The sequence below is a fragment of the Ambystoma mexicanum genome, chromosome 9 (assembly GCF_040938575.1).
Source record: "Ambystoma mexicanum isolate Mex_15411 chromosome 9, UKY_AmexF1_1, whole genome shotgun sequence".
Lineage (NCBI taxonomy): Eukaryota > Metazoa > Chordata > Amphibia > Caudata > Ambystomatidae > Ambystoma > Ambystoma mexicanum.
Window position 1 is genome coordinate 741,220,291 of NC_090931.1, and position 23,542 is coordinate 741,243,832.

Consider the following 23,542-nt stretch of genomic DNA (forward strand, 5'->3'; position numbering starts at 1 on the left):
TCAACAATCCAGAGGCCAGCATAATTCCTGGCAAGAACGCCCGGACACTTTCTTCCCCTCGAGAGGTCGTGGAAGAGGGCGTCCCTGGAGGAGAGCGGCTAGATACCCAGCCCAACAACAACCTACAGGTCAGTGTACTGATAGTGGCACTGGCGCAGTTAACACCTATAGGAGGGAGGTTAAGGATGTTTGCAAATGCTTGGGATACCTTATCGGGAGACGCCTGGGTAAGGGACACAGCTCGGGGTCTACGCCTAGAGTTTTTCACGCAGCCCATTCAGACATGTCACCCCACTCCCATAGTAATGTCTCTATCAGATCAAACCACCTTAAACAGCGAAATACTCAGTCTCCATCAGAAGCAAGCGTTTTGCCCCTGCGCAAGTCAGGGAGGCTTCTTCAGTCCCATATATCTGGTATGCAGGAAGTAAAAAGTGCACCCAGTCATAAACCTCAGAGCGCTCAACGAATTCATCCTTTACCGCCATTTCAAAATGGAGGGTATACACATGCTCAGAGATCTTCTGAGACCGAACGACTGGCTTATGCACCTAGACTTAAAAGACGCTTACCTCGCAGTGCCGATTCATCAAGCACACATCAGTTACCTCAGATTCTCCTGGAGAAATCGAGATTGGGAATTCACAAGTCTCCCCTTCGGACTCTCTTCGGCGCCTTGGGTCTTCACCAAACTCTTAAAACCTGTAGTAGCTCAATTAAGAGAGCAAGGTGTCCGTCTCATAATTTATCTAGACAACATTATTTTCATGGCCCACTCACAGGAGTTAGTTCAGAAATAAACCGAATTGGCAATAAACTTGCTACATAGCCTCGGTTTTCTTATAAACTGGGAGAAGTCAGTTCTACTTCCATCCGAAAATATGGAATTTCTGGGATTCATAGTGGATACACAGAATTCTCAACTTCGACTCCCATCAGCCAAGATTCACTCTACCAAAAGAGAGATACGCAGACTCTTACAGAAGAACATGTTCTCTCTTCGAGAACTAGCAAGAGTGATAGGGCTACTTTCATCTTCCATTCAAGCAATATTTCCCGGCCCTCTTCACTATCAAGAACTGCAAAGACTAAAAGGCCAACACTTAAGGCAAAGCCTTTCTCATTCTCAACTCCTGACACTGTCTCCTCAAGCGAGGATAGAGCTCAACTGGTGGCTCACTCACATAGAAGCCTGGAATGGCAGAGCCATCTTCGGCTCCGCTCCAGATATTATTATCGAGTCGGATGCGAGTCGCTCCGGTTGGGGAGCGAGATGCGGTTCCGTAGCCACGGGAGGGACTTGGTCCCCTCAAGAGCTGGACCTTCATATCAATTTTCTAGAGCTTCTTGCAGGTTCCTTTGCAGTGCACTCTTTTGCCAAAGTCAAAGGCAGTTGCTGTATTTTACTAAAGATGGACAACATCTCGGCGGTAAGATACATCAACCATCTGGGCGGCACCAAGTCGAGACCCCTAGCAGAACTAGCCAAGGACTTCTGGCATTTTTGTCTGGATCATCAGATTTCAGTTACAGCGGAGTACCTTCCCGGCCTCTCAAATGTAGTAGCGGACTGGTACTCCCACCACTCGACATATTACAGCGATTGGAGACTCAACAGAGAGGTTTTCCTCCGCCTTCAGGAGATCCATAGACATCTTTGCTTCCAGACTCAACTCCCAACTACCAACGTTCTACAACTGGAGGCCAGACCCGGCAGCAGCTGCAAAAGACGCATTCCTGCAGTAATGGTCTCAGGGAATACTGTATGCCTTTCCTCCTTTCACTATGATAGCGAGGACCCTGGCGAAGGCCCGTCAGGAGGATGCAAATCTGATCCTTATAGCGCCGTTCTGGACATCTCAGACCTGGTATCCACTTCTTCTGGAACTTTCTTCGGATTCTCCAATCCTACTACCCCAGTTTCCGGATCTCCTATTAGATCCATCAGGTCAATGTCATCCTCTCCTCCTCAGCGGATCTCTGACCTTAGTGGCCTGGAGGATTTCAGTTCAAGATGGAGAGTCCAAGGCATGTTTCACAAAGCTATCAACCTTATCGAAGAGAGCTGGGCTCCTAGTACCCGGATGAGATATTCCAACTCTTGGAGCATCTGGAGCTCCTGGTGTCGTGAGAAAGGATTACTTCCAATTTCAGCACCTGTAGAAGAGTTTTGAATTTTTAGCATCCCTAGCGGAAAAAGGGCTCGCCTACAGGTTTGTGAATGCCTACCGTTCAGCAATTTCCATAGGTCATGACCTTATCCAAGGAGTACCAGCAGGAGAACACCACCTCGTCTGCAGGTAGCTCAAGGGTGTAAGGCTTACCGTCCCACCTTCAGCTCGCTATGACAAGCTTTGAGACGTTAATAAAGTACTGAACCTTTTTCTGTCATGGCCTCGTAACGAAGAACTATCACGTACGGCCCTATCTGGCAAACTCACTACTCTACTCTGCTTGGTATCCTGCAGGAGAGTCTCGGACATCATAGCTCTAGATCTAGCAGGCAGAGCCTTTTCTCCTGATGGCATTGTATTCCATATTCATAGAAGAACAAAGTGCAATTCCAGGGTGATTTCTTATCCCGCCTTTAGAGATCAACCTAAGCTCTGCTTGGTTAAATGCTTAAAATTCTACGAAGAAAAGACGGCTTCACTCAGAACCTCCCCTAACGGGCAGCTACTGATCGCTCTGCATAAACCGCACAAAGCGGTATCAGCGCTGACCTTAGCACGTTGGGTCTGGTGGACGCTAGCTCAAGCTGGGATAGACACCAAGCACTTCGGAGCCCACTCCGTTAGAGGAGCCATGGCCTCCAAAGCCTTTCAGGCAGGAGTTCGCCTAGAAGATATCATGAGGATGGCAGACTGGGCAAGTGAATCAGTATTCAAACAATTCTATCTAAAACCGGTAGATGAGCCGGCATCCATTGTGTAAGTAAGCTTTAAACAAGCATAATGGGATCCTCCGGTCTTGACATAGAATAAAGATTTTCCATAATGACTTACTAGAAAGTCTTAATTCTATTAAAGACTCAGAGGCGAGCATTATCCCACCCGGCGAGAAAATAACAGCATGTTACTTGATGTTCATTAAATATGCAATGAAAAGATTAATGTTCTGAAATTTACATGTATTCTATCGGAATAACTCCACGATTTTCTCCCACCCTGGTAAGGGATCTGGGGTTGTCATATACACGAGACTAATTTTTCCTTTTCTTTGACAGCGCCTACAGACAAGTCCACCTGATTACGGCCCGACACAAGTTCTTCTTCAAGTTGGCTACAGTTATCTTCTACTATGGACAGCTAAGTTCGCAGCCTGGAAAGAGGAAGTGTCATCATGTTTAGGACTGTTTATGCAGGGGATCTGAACTACTATTGGTGGACTAGGTCATGTGTTGATGGCCTCTAAATGAACTGGAGTTAAGCTCCCTGGGAAATGTAGTTACTTCAAAGACTCTTACCCTTTATGTTATGATGTTACTGTTGTATTACTGTTATATTGCTATGCTTATTATGCATATTTGGTGCACCTGTTTTCTGCACATTACTCATGGCACATTTGGTGCACAAATATCTAGCTGCTGAGCTTTTTCTTTATTGTCGAATAAAAGAAAGAGAAGCATAATGCTCGCCTCCGAGTCTTTAATAGAATTAAGACTTTCTAGTAAGTTATTATGGAAAATCTTTATTATCCATATATGGGAATGGGCCTCAGCGAACAGCATTTGACTCTCTGCGATCCACCTGCCGGGCGAATCCAACCTAGAGTCGCACAGGCTCAGCAGACTGGGGGTCGACAACTATTCGCAGTTGAACAAGAGGGTCCTACAGGAGATTTTCAACAAGTGGGGTCATCCACAGATAGACTTATTTGCCACCATACTCAGCAGGAGGTGTCAACAGTGTGCATCCGGGATGGGACAGGGCAGGGGTTCGCTGGGGTATGCCTTGCAACTTCCTGCTGACTCTGTTAATCCACATGGTCATCGGCAAAGTCAAAGAGGCATGCCAACTATGCCTCATTCTGTTAGCGCCATGGTGGCCAGCCAGACGGTGGTCCTCAGAGCGACTGAGACTCTCGAATCAACAATCAATTCCCCTCCCAGTGGGGACAGATCCACTGTTGTACCAGCAAGGACGAGCAATAGTGCATCCCTCCCTGGAGAGGTTACCCTAGCAGCCTGGTTCCTGAGCACATAAACCTACAGCACCTCCATTTGTCACAGGACAACTTGGAGATCATTCAAGGGGCAAGAAGAGCTTCCACTAGGATTCAATACAGAAGCAAATGGCCCAGATTCTGCCACTGGGCCAAGGAGAAGGGTGTACGCCCCCTGGGGTGCAACATGGATCACATGCTGTCCTTCTCGGCACATCTGGCACAGTCAGGGGTGCAGGTTGATACATGTCACCCCTACCTGTCGGGCATGGGTGCATACAAAAGTTGTGGTGATGATGTTCTCTCCACTTCCAACCCAGTGGTTAAAAGACATCTGGCAGGCTAACTAGACTGTACCCACCTGTCAAGCGCCCGCACCCGATCTGGGTTCACAGCGTGGTTCTGGCCACCCTGGCCCGCAAACCATACGAGCCCATGGCATCTATAGACATCAGATTGGGCACTATTAAAACAGCACTCCTGGTGGGTCTTACCTCGGTGCGCAGAGTCAGCGAAATTCAGGCCCCCGCGGCATCAGAGCCATATAAGGTTTTCCATCGGAGCATGGTAGTGCTCCGTACAGACCCCTTATTTCTACCAAACGTGGTGTCTTTTCACCTCATTGAAGAAATAACACTTTGACTTTCTTCCCAAACCCGAAAGATGAAGTAGAGAAGGTGTTACATTGTCTAGACGTCAGGAGAGCGCTGAGATTCTACCTTGACAGGACAAGGAGCTTCTGCAAATCGGATGCCCTGTTTATTACTTTCGGCGGATTAAAGCCAGGGTGTCAGGCCCCAAAGGCCCCTATAGCTAGGGCAACGCATGAAGCTATCAACAAACATACACGCTCATGCGGTCAGAGCCAAGGCGACAGCAGTGGCCTTCCAAAGACACGTGCCATGGCAGACACTCAGCAGGGCAGCCACTTGGGCTCCCCTCCTCAACCTTCGCAAAGCATTATTGCTTGGACGCTAGTGCTAGATCAGACGCGGCCTTTGGCCAAGCTGTTCAATAAACTTGTTTTCTTAGGAGTTGCATCGTCTCTACTCCCTGGGCTTCAATCAGTGGTAATAGCACATACAGGATGGAGGAAAGGAGACGGGACGTGGGAGTAATTATAAGTTACTCACTGTAGTGACTAACATACTCCTAGTCCATACAGTCCCCTTTCCTCCATACGTCCCACCATCCTCCCCCTTACCAAAAGGTGTGTCATTAGACAGATATAATATATCTGATGTGTCAAAGGGGACTGAGGTGTGGTGCCAGTGGGTGGAGTCAAGGGAGGGTATGCTCCTGGGTCACGCCCCGGGACACAACTAAATTTAAAGGTGAAAGACCTATTTTTCTGGTGAAAAAAGGTTAAGTTCTTGTCCTTAGTGAGGGATGTCCATATAGTATGGAGGAAAGGGGACTATGGACTAGGAGTATGCGAGTCACTACAATGAGTAATTTATAATTTCTGCATTACTCTGAGTCAAGTTACTGAGTGTGGTAACATTAAATCTTTTTGGTGGTTTTGCTGTGGGTAATATTGCCAAACTCATAATAAGGCGAAGGGTATTTATTTGTCTCAGATGAAAAGAATGATGATTGACCTCATAACAGAGCATAGTATTTTTTCTCAAGTTCTTTGGAAGTGATAAACAACTGAAATAGTGTTTTTTATTTATAGGAGCAGCAATTTCAGAAAACCAGATAGAAATAGAAGCAATGGCTGAAATATTACCTTACTACGGATTGTCAGATTTAAAAGAAATTCTACACGCTGTTGTGAATAAAAATGCAAAAAAAGCATGTGAGTGCCGCCCGCTTAAAGTGAGAAATTACTTACAGGTAAGGAACAGTTTTGTTTTTTGTAAAATAATCCACCAGAACGTAGGAAAAAATAAATAACTAATCCACTGCAACAGTAAATATTGTATTGTTTATAAAAGGTTGCAAACAATTACTCTTTTTCTAGGCGAGCTCCTAATTGGATTTCATGTGATCTTGTCACTTGTCTAAAGATTAACTGCTGTATTTGCCCAGATGTATATATAAATGATAAGATTACAATCTTTTCCCGGGAAACAATACTTTTTTTCAACCCACAGTGAGTTTAAGCAGAATTTGTTTATTCTTAAGTGAAGAAATTGCGAGTACATTTTGGATTTGACCCTTTTTCTCAGTGTGACTTGATGAACACTTGGTAGATCCTAGTGTCTTGGTTTTTGACTTTATAAGTGCCCTCTTATGATCTTTTGATGTCATATGATCCTTTTTTCATCTTTTGTTGTCTTGTATGATCCTGATTAATCTGGTCCTTTCTTGTTTTGTGTCCTTTTGTCCTCTAATCCTTGTGTCCTTTGATTGTCTAATCCTTGTCCTTTTTTCCTCTAATCTTTGATTCTCTAATCCTGTACACGTGTTTCGCCAATTGGATGTGGTTCTTCAGGAGGAAAATAATCTTTTGATTTTTCATTTGAAACAATAACTAATTGAATATGATGGTGATCAGAATTAGTTGGTAATCATAGAGGTGTTTGAGTAGTCCTTTCAGAATTGGCCGTGAATATTTTATCTCATGCGTCAATACAACATTAATTGTAGGGGTCATTCATAGATTCAATTCAATTGTGCTAGACCGTGGAATTTAACAAAATCTACATTCATCGCTTTTTCGTTAAAGCCCACCTAACATAATTACCCATCAAATAATTCATACATTTTTTTAAATTAACAAGTATTTGCTTTGCTCCACAGTATGCCGCGTTTTCTAACATTCTACGAAACCCCGACTTCAGGGCCACACTCCTGCCCATTCTTCAAGTACATACGATTCTGCTGTTGGTTCTTTTACCCCATTTGCAGGCTATTCCTTTGAATATTATATTATTTAAATGCAAGGCAGTTGTAATACTTCTTGCTATTAGCATGCACAATTGTCCTTTGTAGGAGGACTAGTCCCTAACTGACATGTATATCTTGAAAGCGGACCACTTTTACATAGATTTTCAGCACTCAGTTTTGTTGTGTAGTTTTATACAAAACTCTGATTTAACCTGGCTTTACATCTGACACACCCCTTGCGTTTTAAGTTAAATATGTCCCACATGTCAATCAGTCTTCCATTGTATCCACTCTGTTGGGGCGCTCGGGAACCCTTAAAAATCTGGGAAATGGACAGAGGGAGGTGCACAATACTGGTTGCTTGACTCTGGCCTGTTATGGTGAAAGGGCTCAACAGAGAACTAGTGAGGCATGGTTGTCCCAAAGAGAACACGTTTATTGTGCTGTACGCAAGAGGTGGAGCAAAAAGTTAAAACTAAGGTAGTCTCTATAACAATATGGAGGATACTAACTGATAAGTGCTGGGAATGTTCAGAAAGCTCAAGGCAGTCTTTGTTAGGTTTGTTGGACTGATTTTAAAAAGAAATTGTATAAAAGCATCCACAATGCAAAGTCACATACAATTCCTTTGATAGTTCTCTGCACCTGAGGTTGCTGTTTTTAGAGATTGATGCACAGTTGTCAGGTGACAGTTGACATATTCCCTGTCGGTCTCAGGTACATTTTCAGGCTGTCATCATCTTACCCCACTACCCCAAAAAGCAATCTCTCATTACTCCTAATCTTTTTCACTCTCTCATGTGTAAGCCCAACACAAGTTCTATTTTCCTTTTGTATCTTTCTTCCCTGTACTCAACCTTTAGGACATCTCCTGGTCTGAGGTTCCAAGTGAGCCTTGGGGTCTAATGTCAGTGCACTGGGGCTGTTGGGCAAGAGTTGTTTAGGGACCTTGGTGGTCTTGTCAAGTCCACCGGCTTCGATCTGTGGCTATCTGCTAGCCCGGTGTCGTCTCTTGGGTTCAGCTTCACTTCATGGTGCGCAAGTAGTCTTTGGTGTTGTGGGTGGGCTTGCCACCTCCACTGGATCTGGTCATGGAATACTGGCCTGCCGGCCTGCCTCTCTCTTGTTTGTGTGTTCAGGGGTGTTTCGGTTTGGCCCCTCAGTAGCTCTGTGCCTCAAATTCAAGTTCATATACCTACACCTAATCAGGAGCCCTAGCTGTAGGGCTCTTGACATTTTCAGCCCTGATCCTCTAACCAGGGGTGCAAAACCAGTTTTGCCATATGGCCGAATGTACCTTACAAGCTGTCACATGTGGTGAATTTACGACCCCCCTCTGACATTTTTAGTAAGCATGTGGGGCAACAAAACAGGACTTTTGAGGTGTACTTCTTGTCTTTATTGCTATTTGTGCTTTCATTTCTGCAGTACACATTATTACCAAGCCAAAAGAAAAACTGATTTGCCCCTGGGCTTCAACATATTATCAACAGTGTGAGAGCAAAATCATCCCCGCACCTCCAGCAGCAATAACCTAACAGAACTAGCTGTCCTACAGGTGAAAAAGAGATGTGCAGATGTGGCTGACGAGTGATCTGCCCACATTAATGACTGCATGAGGAAGTTTTGCCTCTGAATCTTAGAAGAGAATGCAGCGTCCAACTCTTTGCACGTTACAAAATTGCAGTATGGGCAGACTGGGAGGCCACCGGCATCATAGGACACCGTCACATTTAAAGAAAAACGTTTATATGTGCATCCTCGACACGCCACCACAAAACATCTCTGCATTCACAATTACTGCCACACAAGACTTCAATACCCACTGTCAACATTACTTTGTCACCAGGGTAATACATTTCTCTGAAGCATCATACAAAGGTGGTGTGTACAGGCCATGGAAAGAAAGTATATCTGATATAGTTTATTTTCTATACTGATTATTACAGCACTAGTGTTGGAAAAATTGTGTACTAAATTGGAGGGGCATACATTTTTCCCCCAAATATGCCAGTGTGATGGAGCATAGCAAGGGAGCCCAAACCAATCAAGAAGTGTTGGTGGGCTTCCTCCCCACCTCCCCAAGAACATTTTTAAAGCACAAGCATGCACACCAACATACACATATTTAAATTAAAGTACCTTTTGCCCTGGTCGTGGTGTTTCCTCCCAGTGCTACAGCTCCTGCGTAGCCCAAAAAAGAAGCAAAGAGCGCTTCCTGGTTCATGCACATGCGCGCAAGAGCCGGAACGCTGATGACGAAGATCCCTGCTCCGTTTGTATGTGGGTGGAGGCGCAGGATTCCCTCCCTCGCACCCACAAACATGCAGTTCCTCAGCCAGCAACATGAATGTTCCATGCAAGGTTGGGGAAGCAAAACGCCCCCAGCTTTACATGGCTCATTGGATAAAATCCAGTGAGCTGAAAGACTTATCCTTGGCCTCAGGCCGAGGGACCACATCTCTCCAGATCTAGAATCTCTCCACTAGCTCCAGGTTGCTGCAAGGATCAAATTCAAATCCCTCTGCATCATCCATAAGGCTGTCTGGGGCCGGGGACCACGCTATCTACAACTGGCTCTCACCAAATACTCTCCCTCCAGATCTCTACGCTCCTATGGTGCCAACTCTGTGTGTGTCAAGCGCTTCTCTAAACAGCAAGCTGGTGGCTGATCTCTTTCCTCAGCTGGCTCCCTACTCTGGAACAGCCTCCCCCTTCTTCTCCGTCTTGAGCCAGATCTCCTCAAATTCCAGAAGCTCCTCAAGACTTCCCTTTTCACCTCCACCTTCCCACTCTATTACTAAACCCCACAGTTGCTTAGATTGGTGACCAGGGCCCGTATGTGTACTTCTGTGTCCCCCCCAATTGCCTTTAGCCTCTACCCACTCCCAGCACTTGCCTTTGGGCGCCCAATGGTCTGTGCTGTCTCACAGGCCTGCACTTATTGTATTGGCAGTTGACCATTCTTACCAAGTGATCTCTGCCAGGCACTCAACAATGTTTGCAACTCACTCCATAGCACTTCACTCCGTGGAACTCCTAGCATTTACCCCCCTCCCTCGTCCCATCTATCTATCTGCATGTGCACGTTCTGAATGCTCACAAGGCCTAGTAGGACCGCCTCTCTCTTTCTCTTCATTGTTATTATATTTGCCTTTCATTCCCATGTTCCCTCCCCTTTGCCGTGTGGGTACTTTGAATCACAATTTACTTGATGTATAAGCGCCTTACAAAAGCACATTGAAATAAATGTGTGAGTCTGAGATACAGAACTGTCAAACGGAAACTGTGTTTCTCTTAGACAGTTCAAGCCAGCCGAGGAGTGATTCCTCAGCTGCATAATGGGCTGGCTCCTCCATTATAGGTGAGGGGGCCCGTGGGTCAGCGCAACCTTGCCCATTATGGAGAATCGCCACTGGTGCACCGTCAAAGAATGTATGCACATGGTCAGTGTGGCTGGAGATTAAATACTGTTGCCTTTGAAGTCATGTACATGAACTGCACTGTTGGCAATACAGTGATTTTGAAAACATTAATGGGCTCATAGACATGTGCCACAAAAGAAAGCTACCAGGGTAGCTCAGCAGTTTAAGTGACTGTTGCTAAGATGTTATATATTTAAAACTGGCTGCGCATCCTATGACTTTTTGCAATTCCTTATTACAAACAATTGCTTTAAAATGTGTTCGCCACGGGATATGTTGGGCTGGTAGCTTGCTTATATTCAGGGTGAGGGTGGGGGAATTTCTGGCCATGTAGTGAAAATCAAAAATCGGCACCGGTGAACCCACAGTTTAATTTCCCGATAACTGCTGCCAGTGGAGGCATTTATTTGCGATTAAGCAGTTTCACAAGCATATTACAGCTTTAAAAATATATCCTGTGAAAAAACACAAATGTAGGGACACAGAAATCCCAGGGTATTTGTGTGGTAGACCGACAAAAAATAAACACATTTCAAAGAAAACTAATGAGTGTAAGTTCAAGAAGCATGTTTCAGTTTGGAAATGTCTTTTTTTTCTACTAGACCAGTGCAAGCTGCACATTTGGAAAACAAAAGTGTGCCCACCATGTAGGTAGCCCACTTTTATCAGTGATGGCCCCCAGTGATATTCATGAACCATTGCTTCCTGTGGTGTCCCTTTCAGGCCTGATGAAAGAACACAGGCTGTGCAAATAGAGCCTACTAACGTGCGAATGATGACCGGGCGAACAAGGACCTTTAAGGCCTCTGCAAAGAGTTCTTTGCCGGAGGGTGGGGGGGACAAGCCATTGATTAGGGGGGCAATTACCCCCTTCTAGGGACGCCTATGGCAGCAATGTCTCGGGCTTTCAAGACATTAGTAATGAAGTGCAGCCCGCTTTATTTTCCGTTAGTTAAGTGGGCCGCACTTCATTATGAAATTCCTGTCCTCAGGGGGCTGCCCAAGCACAATACCACGTGCCGCATATGGCACCCCCCCTAACCCTTTTCCACCTCAAGTCCCACTGGTTCCACCTTGTACTTCCTGACTCTTCCTCTATCGCTAAGCCTTTTGGCTTGGCCAATGCTGGGTTCTCCTAGCCTTCTGTCCACCACTTGCTCTGCCCCACCACCTCCTAGTAACAATCCCGCTGCACCGCCTCAACCAGTTTTTGACTTCCTTCCTTTTCCAGATCTCTCCCTTTGGCAATCACTTTACTTTTACTTTTTAACTTGATGGTCTTTCTTTCCTTGACTTCCTCCACTTAACTGCCTTTCATCTTCATCCTTCTGATGGTCTCCTTCTTTGTGACTTCCTCCTCCTGAATGATTCTCTCCTCCCTTCTTAACATGTTTTGCTTCTCCTCACCTCCCCTGACTGCTTCTACCTTCTTTCCTCACCCTTCTTGTGCTCTTTCCTCCCCCAGCTCTATCGCCTCCCTGCCCTGCCGCGCCCGTACCAACTGTCTCCAAACTTCACACCAGGCATGGCATTTGGACACCCTTTTTTTATAAAGGCTCTTGGAAAGGTTGTCTGTACATTTTTCACTCTGGCCCCACCGGGTACTAAATAATTAGAATTCAGTAATGGCCTATATCATTTGGTCCTATTCCTGACACAGATGTAGCTAAGGAACCTCACATTGTCAATCCCAACTGGTCTGAATTTAGGCTTCTGGATAAGAGCCCCCTTGGTGCTCAGGGCCAGCAGGCTTGAGACATACTACTCATCTGTTACAGGTTCACCAGGATCTTAATCATCTCAATCCTGGCATCTCTACTTGTCCCCAACGAGGGGGTTAATGTCAATGCCTTTCACTTCTTAACACTCTCTGTGTACTCTGGCTGCCTTGGCTTGGCCAGTGTTGAGTCTTATTTTTAGGCCGGACTTCCGCCTCCTTTGCTTATCCTCCATTTTCTTTTGCTTGTGATAATGTACTCTTATGTCCCGTCCCCTTTGCTCCATACTTATGGGTGCCTGTCCTACAGGGATGGGACCGGTACACTTTTGGAATAGCTAAAAATGAATTTCCCTTTTACATTTTTCGTGTTGCTTGGGAGGCATAGAGGCGTGGGCGTGGCCAGTCCGCTGACACCGTGCACCGGCAACTCCCGTCAGTCCTGGGGTCCACAAGACGGGAAACCTGACTAATTAATATTTAAAGGGGGATGGAGGGCTGGGCGTATGGAGGAAAGGGGAACTATGGACTAAGATTACAGAAGTCACTACGGTGCGTAACATTTTCTTACTCTTACATCCCATCCCCTTTCCTCTATACTTATGGGAGTTTATGAGGCATTCGTCTGTCTGGGTGGCTGGAAAATTATTTCAAGCAAACATTTTCTGCAGACAGGCAGGTACATTTAACAAGACATTATACAATTCACCAACGATTCATACACTTAATTTCATGTATTGCAACAAACAATCCCAGTCGTTGGTTGAGAAATTGTTATACAATACCGTGCTGATCAAAAAATAACTGAACCATCTTTGATAACCGGAAATCATGTAACAAGTAAAAAGTGCCTAAACGTATCCATTTAGTATCTATATGTTATTACTTAATAATTGATCTATTCTGAGGCGTAAATGTGTGAGAGCTAGGATGAGAGAAACTGATTGTCCCTGCAAGCACCTTTTCCAGAATTCCTATGTTTTTATTTAACCTTCTGTATGAACAAATTTGCCTAAGTATATGTGTAAATATTCCAGGGCACTGCATTGATGTCGACTTGTTTGCAAGATGTAATATTCTCCAGTATCTCGTTTCTCGATATATATTCATTCTGGGAGCAAACATTTCCATAGTGGGAAGTACATTCATTCTCAGCATCATAGAAATTCTGAGAGATGTGTAGAAGATGAAAATTCAAGAACGTATTGCTGAGCTTTCATTCTAAGAAATATAAAAGCATTACTAATCGTTAATAATTTCTTAAGTCGCACAGGTTCTTATGTCGCACAGGTTCAAAGTTGTTTCGGCAGTTCAACTTTCATGCTTTTTGTTTTAAGGTCTTACATTTTTATGTATTTTTTATTATTGATTGCATTAGCAACAACCACCTATTTAGTTACTGCATCTTTGCAGCATTATACCAACCGCCAGAAGCACATCACGTAATACATAATTAACATTCCCCTTTAACACCCCTCCAACTGCCAACCCCTCCTTCCAAATACACCTTGAAAGCAAATATTGTGCCCTTACATTTTAAGTGGCATGGGATTGACAGCTAAAATAACTTGGCGAGACTGCTGGATTATCATAGGCAATCAGCCATGTATATCAATGAACCAGCATTGGACTCAAGGGAATCTACTGTCTGAGGGGTACAGCGGTCCAGCCAACAACACAGCCCATTCTGTCCTATTTTACATATTCACGTAAGTGTACCCAGCCTCAAATCTAATTAACACCCTCAATTCCGCTCCAGCCCATTTCAAGAGATCCCTCATCCAGTCTACAGTAATTGGGAGTGATCCAAGCCATAGCGATGTGCATTTCGGCCAATAGTAGGGCCAATATTTTGATCAATTGTTTTTTAGATAGTTTCCTGGGAAACAGTACGAGCAGGCAAATTAGCAGCATCAATTCTACCCATGTGGCCCTTAGAGCATGAATTGCATCCACTAACGCCTCCCAGAAGTGACGTAGTATTGTACAGTACCACAACATGTGCAGAAATGAACCATCCTCCTCCCCACATCTAGGGCAGCACATGGGCCTAGATGGATTTATTCTGTGTATTTTTATCAGCGTTAAGTATGTTTTCAGTCAGTAGTGTATTATATTGCACCAGTTTCAGGCATGCATTGCGAAAAACTTACCTTGTCTACCTGCTCATTTCATCCCATTTGGTGTCCTCAAAGGATATACCCAAATCATTTTCCCAGACAGTTTTAATTTTTAACTTGGGTGTCTTCACATTCACCTGTAATACAGCATACATTTGAGAGATGGGTCAGTGCCCCACATTCAGTAGAGGACTACATTTATGTTCCTCGGGCAGGGATATCCAATATCAACAAGCCCTACCCATGATCCCTACATAGAAAAGAAAATATCCCTTTGCTATGTCCCAATTGCTGCATAGGTCAAAATATAGCAGTAAACTACCGTTCTTGAACAAATAAGCGGACGGAGCTGGACAGAAGTGGGCAGTCTTACAGTGGAGAGACTTGAGTCTTTGGAGTCTTTCTATCCTTGCTCCTTGCTGGCTACAGAGGAGGTGCTTATAGCCAGCCACCACAACGCGGAGCGTTCGCAGACGGAGCTGGACAGAGGTGGGCAGTCTTGCAGTCCTGCAGACCGGTGAGCGGTGAATCGCTCCTTTGTTTTTGTCATAAACTTTATCGAGTCGACTCCCAAACTTGCCCTCCCCCCTTCCAAGATGTTATCAGATGCCAGCCCAGTTACCACTGCTCCACAAACTGTCTCATCAATTGCTGATCAAACTTCGGAGAAAAAACAAAATTGTGTTAAACTCGACGCTCAATCACCAAGACTTACTCCCTCATGTGATGCACAGTGTGAGGCCCTTGTTGTCTCTATATGCGAAGGTCTATCTGTTTCAAATACAGCAGAGGAAACGTTGTTTACAACAGATTTGTCCTCCGCTGCTCTAGCTTTTCATGATCAGCTTACTTGTATAACTCCATTCACCATTGAGGTTGACATTACTACATCAACTCGCTCCCACATTAATACTCTACAAATACTGACTGAGTTATGTCAGCAAACGTACTTTTACAACGAAAACATTGAGGATACCACGTCAGCCAAAGATGCGCTGATTATTGCCAGCGACCCTGTTACACCCACAAATTACTTTAAAAGTCTGATGTTTATCCCTCAGAAAACAAAATCAATAACTGACCCACTTGCAGAGATGAGACCCCCTGTGTGGGCGTGGGCCAACCGTAGTCGCGGTGAAACGCCAGGGCCTCTGGCCTTGATGAGCTGCCCAGTGATGGTGCCAAGGCCCCAGGCTGCTGCTGTTCGCTGGGTGCCCGTGACTCTGTGGAGGGGGGCGCCGTTGTGGTTGGTGCGGGAGACGCAGACGGAACGTGCTGCATCAGTGAGGCGGTCCCTCCCGGGCCTCACCGTTGCGCTAAAAAGGTCTTGCAACCAAACAATGAACACGCTTCTAGTTTGTGTTCAGCGCCCCCACCAGTGAAAATTGCCATGAAAGACGGTGTAGTCATGAACGCAACACAAAATGCAAAAGCAGAACTTAAAAGAAAACATGACATTTCCTTTCATGAACAACATGCAGCCAGATTCTTTGCAAAATACCCTAACATTTCTAGTACATGGAAACCCATGTCTCTTAAGCCTCATAATAACTTACTGACAGATCAAGCACTTCACTACCCAAATTCCACCTCGAAGCCACACTATGTACTGGAAAAAGGGACTGTCCCGGTCCTACAATCTAAGCCTTTAGAACTTGTAGACAAAAACAGTGCTGCTCACCAGGAAATTCCTGATCAACTACTTCTGGAAACATCAATCACAATGGAAACCGAGAAGATCACCACAATTGTTTTCCAAATGCGGCTAAACATCAGTGCCCCACAAATACGAAATCATCCCCATTGAGTTGGTCCTGGACAACATCACATTCCATACCACAATTCAATCGATACGACCACATTAAGCAAACATACTTGAAGGCGGCTCCTCCCTCTATACATGCAGCAGTCCAAGATCCTAAGAAAATGATCAAATGCTGCATTGCATTATCGACTTAATTGACACCCCACAAAACCTAAATCTTGTCGAAATAAATGAGGCAATGCTGATGGAACCCTCTGGAGTGATGACCATGTGCCCGATTTTTGAGAAATCTGCAAAGATCAGTTTGCAATTATCAACGTTAGCAACAATTCCAAAAGATTTAAAGGGGAAAAAATGATCACACAAAAGAGGCAAAAAAGCCGATATACTTATCCAAAAGAAGAAAACTAACAATTTGTCAGTAACGACAAAACAAAATCAAATGGCAGCAAAACGTTCATCAAAAAACATAACATTGCCTATTTCTAACCAACCTGAAGGCTCTGCAAATATGCATGATAAAAATGATAAACCACAAGCAATAATCACCAAATGATTGAAACCATACAAGTTGCTGAAATTTCAGATAACGACTTAATGGATCTGTCAACATGACATCAGAGAACACTCATTCAGAATCTGTGAAAAATGATGATTCGACATGCGAGCATGAATCATCAGAATCAGGAGCAGACCCAGAGGAAACCAGCAAACCAAGGTGGAATAAGAAGCCAGTAGGGCCGCAGGTTGGTCACTACCGGCCTCGGGTGAAATCCACAATCAACGTTGGTCATGTAGTGGGCAACACACAAATAACACTGTCTCAAATGATCAACAGAACCTGCTGAGGGGCAAATAAACCTGCTGCTGAAACTCAAATTAAGCTGCTGACGATCATACAGGAAGAAATAGAACCTGTGCAATCTATTGACAAAGAAACATGCATTTTAAACCGATCAGTAGCAGAAATAATGAGCATAAGAGTACTGACTTTGTGCAACAAATACCAACAGCATTTGACAGCCACGTGATATGCCATTGAATCATGAAAAGAAAAAACAAATACAGAAGCGACCAACAAACCTCAAATTGAGGTTGTTACCTCGCTCAACCCAGTAAAACATGTAGATTCAACGTTTCGTATTCTATTAGAACGTATCATCACAGAAGACGATGGTTTGAATTAAAATCGTGCTAATGTCATCAGATTACTTCACCATCTTCCTGCATTAAGGTTGTTGACAACCCAAGACCTGACAACGATCAAATTTGCAACAGATGACAGAACAGATATAGTGATTATCCACTTAACTTGCATACTCGTCAAACATCTGTTACTGGAAAAAGCCTGGAACTTGAGATTTATGGGCTTTGACCTAACGGAAATAAAAGAGCAAGTTAACTCTGCCAATCCCCCATTAAAAGTGAAGTATGTTCCAAAACAGTCACAGAAAGAATCTTGGAGCCAAATTGACAAAAACACCAGATCACATGTAAAAGACCACAAGCAAAAACCGAGCGATGCTCATGAAAGATTAAGACTGCCAAATATCATCTCTAACACACAGACTGTAGAAAATGGAACAGCAGAGCATTGGAGATAGCTCCCTGGCCTCTTTGCTGCCAACATGAATAATGCATAGACTTCAGTGCAAAAAAACATTAGAGCCTTGTGGATAGCAAGCTGGAACACAAGAGGATATATCCACTTGACCACTAGCAAAGGCACGGCAAAAATAACACAGGACATCATTTGTTTACAAGAGACTTGGTTACAAACTCCTCCAATTGTTGATGGCTATTCAGTATTTTTGAATCTTGCTCCGAAGGGTCCAAGAGGCAGACCAACTTTGGGACTTCTGATTGCCATTAAAAACACAGTACAGTTTGAATTATTGCAAATAAATCAGCCGAATCCACACGTACAATGTTTAGTGGGAAATCTGTCTGTTACAGATACCAAGCAACCACTAATTCCGATCATCATCAATGTGTATTGGAATCCAGCGATAAAGACCTTAAGCAATTTCACCGAAACAATAGCACTGTATGTGGATAAATTCAGAGAAGAAGTGAACAATCCCCACATTATCATCTGTGGTGACTTGAATGCCCTCTGATGGAACAACGAGGGCTATGACACAGATGAAGACCTGGTAGCTCCAACTGCAGCTAGACTGAAAGGCCTACCCTGGAGACGAATAATGACTCACAGAAACATAAGACTTCTCACTGACCCTCAATCCATTGATAAACTGGGATCAGTGACGTGGAGGGGGAGGGAAAATGATAACATTTTAGATTATATTTACATTTCAGAAAACATTATGAGATACCCAATTACAATGCAAGTGGTGGAGAAACTCCAAAGTGATCACAATCTCTTGGAGATGACTTGGGCATGTTAAACTGAGCGTGCTGTGGCTTTATACACCGCTCAACTTGACGTAACGCCTGGATGTAATAGATTACATATAACACCAGCAAAGTTATCAGAACTATGCAATACATTTAAAGCGTCACTAATTGCAAAAACGCATATGACGGCTGCTGATACAGAGGTATTTACAACTCTACTAAAGATATTTGAAACAAAAGCTGGAATTTCCAACAAACCAGAATTCGTACACAAACCTAGTTATGACCATGTAATTGCTGATCGCGAAAAGAAATTGAATAAGGATTTATGAGCTTTAAAGTACAAAGATCCTGTCCAGCGTCGATTACAAACAACAAAAATCAAACAAAAATACAGAAATTGGAGAAAATCACATCAAAGATCGATCATGCAAAATGATGCAGAACAGATGCTAAACAACATCAAGTAAAAAAACTCTGCTCAAATATGGTCAATGATAAATTCTTCTTGTGTAGAGTTTAAGTTGTTTATGTCAAATCCCATCACGGCCACTACCTTGACTGCCTACTTCTCAAAATTCCATGATCATGATTTTGAATGGATTCCTGACCAAAAAGATCGAGAAACCTGGAATACATTTCAAATTAACTATACTTCAGTGAGCGAAACAATAATTAAATTGAATAAATTGAGAGCCCCAGGGCATGACGGCCTCACGAATGCCCTGCTCAAAGAGTACCCCGACCAATGGGCAGAACCTTTAATGCTGTTGTTCCTGCATGTAACTCAAAATCAAAAAATCTTAACACCTTGGAGAATTGCAGTTATAATTCCTTTATTTAAAAAAGGTATCTGAAGTATCGTCAACCAACTACCGCCTCATAGCATTACTTGATGTGGTGGGGAAGATGTTTGCATCTTTTGTTGTGAAAGCCTTGAGCAAGTGGAGCGCTAAATTTGACTTTCGCGACAGGTGGAAAAGTGGATTTGTGAAAGGTGTGGGCACCACCGTAAATCTTTTTATAATTAATATCTTGAAGGCTCAAACCGAACGATCGAAAGGGGGAGAACATATTCCTAGCATTCATCGATCTCACTGAAGCTTTCGATTCGGTTGTTAGAGCTAAATTGGGGGATATATTGAATCAGTGGAGGTGCCCGCTCCCAATTCTTCACGCTATGTAGGAGCTGTATTCAGATACCACAATACAGATACGGCTAGACCAGCCGGGGATGCTGACAAAACCAATTGTTACGAACAAGGGACTCACACAAGGCTGCCCATTGGCAGCTGACTTATTTAACTTGTTTACTTCGGACATTGATCAAGCATTTGCTGATGTGAGAAGTTTTCTGCTCAAAATCGGCCGCACTGAAATAAGTCGCCTCTTATATGCTTTCGACGTGGTCCTACTGGATCAAACCTCAGTGCGACTACAACGCCAATTAGTCGTCTTGCAAAACTATGTCCAAACCAGCGGGCTGAAGATTAATCCACTTAAATCAAGAGTGATGACCTTTGGAGAACAACCGAGAAACCACAAAGGAAGAAAAAGAAATACCTGGTACATTGATGGAAAAAAGATTCTACAAGTCTCAGCGCTTTCATATCTAGGCGTGTGCCTCAATACAGCAAGATCGGCAAACCACGACTGGATTCATTAAAGGCTAAAGCAACCAGTCTAGCTCGTCAAGGTCGAATTCTGTAAAAACGCTATTGTAAGTTCTCTCTCAAACTGTTGATAACTTTTTATTGCCTCAAAGCGATTCTAATTCTGCCTAATGGTGCCGAAACAGTGTTCACTTTCCGTTTCCACAGTTGGACAGTTATTGAAGGCCTTTTCTGGAAAAGAGTGCTGCAAACTCCTCCTAGCACGCCAATCTAAACCTTGCGCATGGAATTGGGACTCACTTCATTAAAGGCGATAATAACATGGAAAACGTTAGCATTGTATGACAAATGTGTTGACCCACCTCAAAACAGTGGATTTCTAGCCATAAGAAACGCACTTACCAAAAGCAATGATCAAACACTGCTAGAATGGAAAGTAATATGTCACACAATCCTTGCACATTTAGACAAAACCGATAAATCATTGATAGAGAACCCAGATAAGATCAAGAAGAAACTTTATTTTGAGGACTGGATCATCACACAACTGGAAAGACAAAAACTAAAAGCATATGAGAAACCTTTCTTTGAAAGCAGAAAATTAAACACCTTACCAAAATATCTCAATCTTTCCAAATGCGTTGCTTAGAGATCAATCCCTGAGGTTCAGGTTGAACCTGTTCCCCACCAGTGAAATTATCAACGCAAGATTCAAACACCTTAAAAATGAAGATTATATCAAGAAGATCAGACAAAAGAATCACTGAAACATCTGGTTCTATTTTGCCCTGCTATGGATGTAATAGGATCACAATTAATGGTGGGGGTCACTAATAAGTATCTGTGTAGATCACCAGACGATTGGTGGCTCGAACTATTATGAGGAAAACAACTGCGATTGACATTAGCCCTGGTGAACTTTCTATTGGAAATTTTCAAGAAAATCAGCACTGTGAAATCTAAACAGTTGCCACTCAAAAATAATCTATAGACCGTGAGAGAATTGAAGAACTAATAACCTGCTTTATTCTTTTTTGTTTTCCTGTAGACATTTTACTGTTTTCCTATTTTAAATAATTCAAAATAATTTTCTTTTTTAATAAAAAAAAAGAAGCCTTTCAGCAATCAATTCTCCAGCAGTTTCCTGCTATGTGCCCCCTGATTATCCATACGCATACTGAAGGGAGGGACAATAAAGGAGGGCCCCCTGTAGTTCTTCGTGTGCCTTCGCATATACATTTTCCCAATATTATTAAATAGGCCCATTTCCAGTCCACGAGTGACAGCCATAGCACCTCCTTGAGAGTGTAAGGTTTAACTGAACCTGCCAAAAGCCACAGCGCAGACGTTTCTGCATCCAATATCTATTGTGTCCCAAACTTTAATGGGGCAGCTAAGTAATACAATTTAAAGTCGGGTACTTGCAGGCCCTCTGGTAAGTTCTCTACAACGTGGATAAAGCCAGCCTCCTGCGACCCCGCACCCAGAGCTTACCTTTAACAAGAGTGCCCAATTCCTGAAACACGCTTTTGTTGTAAGACATATGGTACATTCGCAAAACAATACACAATGTGGGGTAGAATAGAATGCGCATACCTGACAATACACTAAAGGAGTCCAGTACCTCCATTAAGATCGGGACATTCGTCTCAGAATTTGAAACATATAGAAGTATGTCATTCACATACCATGGGGCAACATGCATCTCCCCATGCAGCAATGTTCCTGCTGTCATGCCCCGTTGTATCATGAATGCCAATGGTTCCAATGCCATGGCGAACATGATTGGAGATAAAGGGCATCCCTATTGCATTCCCTTTCCCACCGCCCATTTGTAGGAGAAAGGTTTCTCTGTTTGGACTCAGGCCATGATAGATTAATGTAATAGTCTAATCCATTCATCAGTGGTCTCACATTGAATTTGGCAAGCATGGCCCACACAAACTCCCACCTCACGGAGTAAAATGCCTTTTCAGCATCCGGCAATATCACTGCGTATTCTTGCTTACTACCTTTGGTTTGCGCTACGACATAATGGAGACATCTCAGTTTATGTGAGGTATTCCGGTCTGGCAAAAAGAGTGCACTGGCCCAGTCACAGCTCGTTGTAGCCTGTTGGCTATCAGCTTGCTCAATATTTTAACATCTGAGTTCAGCAAGGACAGGCAGAGCTATGGACCTATATTCATGTGATATTTGTCCAGTTTGGACAATATAACTTTTAGTGCTTCCCTCATTGAGATAGAAAACCTGTGTCAAAAGCATGCTGGAAGACCTTCTATAATTTATTTATTTATGCATTTGTGTTTCTGCTCTAAATGAATAGGCCTTAACACGATACATTTACATACAATAAATTACACATCACAGATACAGCCCATACACACTCGTTGCAACTTAAAATCTTATACATATCTTCCGGTCAAGTGGCACAGCGAGTAGAGCGGTCGCTTCGTGCAGAGCATGCTAATGCAGGTTCGAATCCCGGCAGCGCAAAACTCAGCCTTTCATCCTTCCGAGGTCGATAATAATGAACACCACACACCGTGGGTATAATAAGCAGCGCTCAGATACCTGAGGGTTCGTACCGCTATATAAATGCGAAATTATTATTATATCTAAAAGAAACCCAGCTTTTGCAAATAGCAAGGCAGTGCAATTTGTAATGATTTCGAACAGTAAGTAATCTTGATAAAAGCGATCCCATATGTGGTCCCAAGAGTTAAATTGTATACCCTCAAGAAAATTACCTTCTGTAATTTATTACTTAGTTCTCCACTATATTTCTTTAACAATTCTGTGGGATGATCATCCAGCCCTGGGGTCTTCCCCAATGGGAGAGTCTGTGTAACATGTTTGATCTCCTGCATGGTCAGCGGTACATCTATGTCAGCTGACAACACAGGGCTCAGTTTTGGCATATCTATTCATTCTAAAGTATCCGTTATGTCGAACCGCATGCATGGTGTGCATCCCATATATAATGCCTCGTAATACTGTGCAATCACAACATTAATGTCTGCTTGGTGACTAACTACCCAACCCTCCATGTCATGGACTTTCGATATTGCAGGAGTCCGTAGTTCATCATTGACCAACCATGCCAACAATTTACCCACTTTCTCTCCATGCAGATTACTTATGTATACATTATAATCGTGATTGCCCAACTCTTCCAAGTGGGTTAAACATTGCACCCTCAGCTCTTTTAATTCCGCCTCCACCTCCAGAGGGCCCCCTGTCCCGTTTTCAATTGAATCCATCCTCTTTTCTATAAAGTCCAATGATCTTCTCAAGCTAGCTTGTACAGCATGCGTGGATGACATGCATATGCCCCTCATCACTACCTTGAAGGCATCCGATTCTATACCTGCGTCCCCAACTGACCCCTCATTCTTCTCAAAATAATCAACTATTTGTGATGCCAGATCTTCCGTATAGAATGCTTCTCTCTTTCTGTCTGTCTGCATTCTCCATGTTGGGATGCTAGCCCTACCCTCATGGACTGGCGCATCAGCTCCAAAGGCAAGTAATCAGACTATGTT

The 23,542-nt window shown here is 43.6% G+C and overlaps 1 protein-coding gene across 12 annotated transcripts in view; it reads left to right on the forward strand.

Moving 5' to 3' along the window:
• The window catches only part of PMS1 (PMS1 homolog 1, mismatch repair system component), a 2,204,114-nt gene that overhangs the window by 2,175,677 nt on the left and 4,895 nt on the right, over positions 1-23,542 (forward strand). For all 12 annotated transcript variants that reach the window (XM_069615650.1, XM_069615653.1, XM_069615656.1 and 9 more), the window contains one exon: positions 5,843-6,003. In XM_069615650.1, the coding sequence (XP_069471751.1) occupies positions 5,843-6,003 (161 nt within the window). The remainder of the gene's footprint in view (positions 1-5,842; positions 6,004-23,542) is intronic.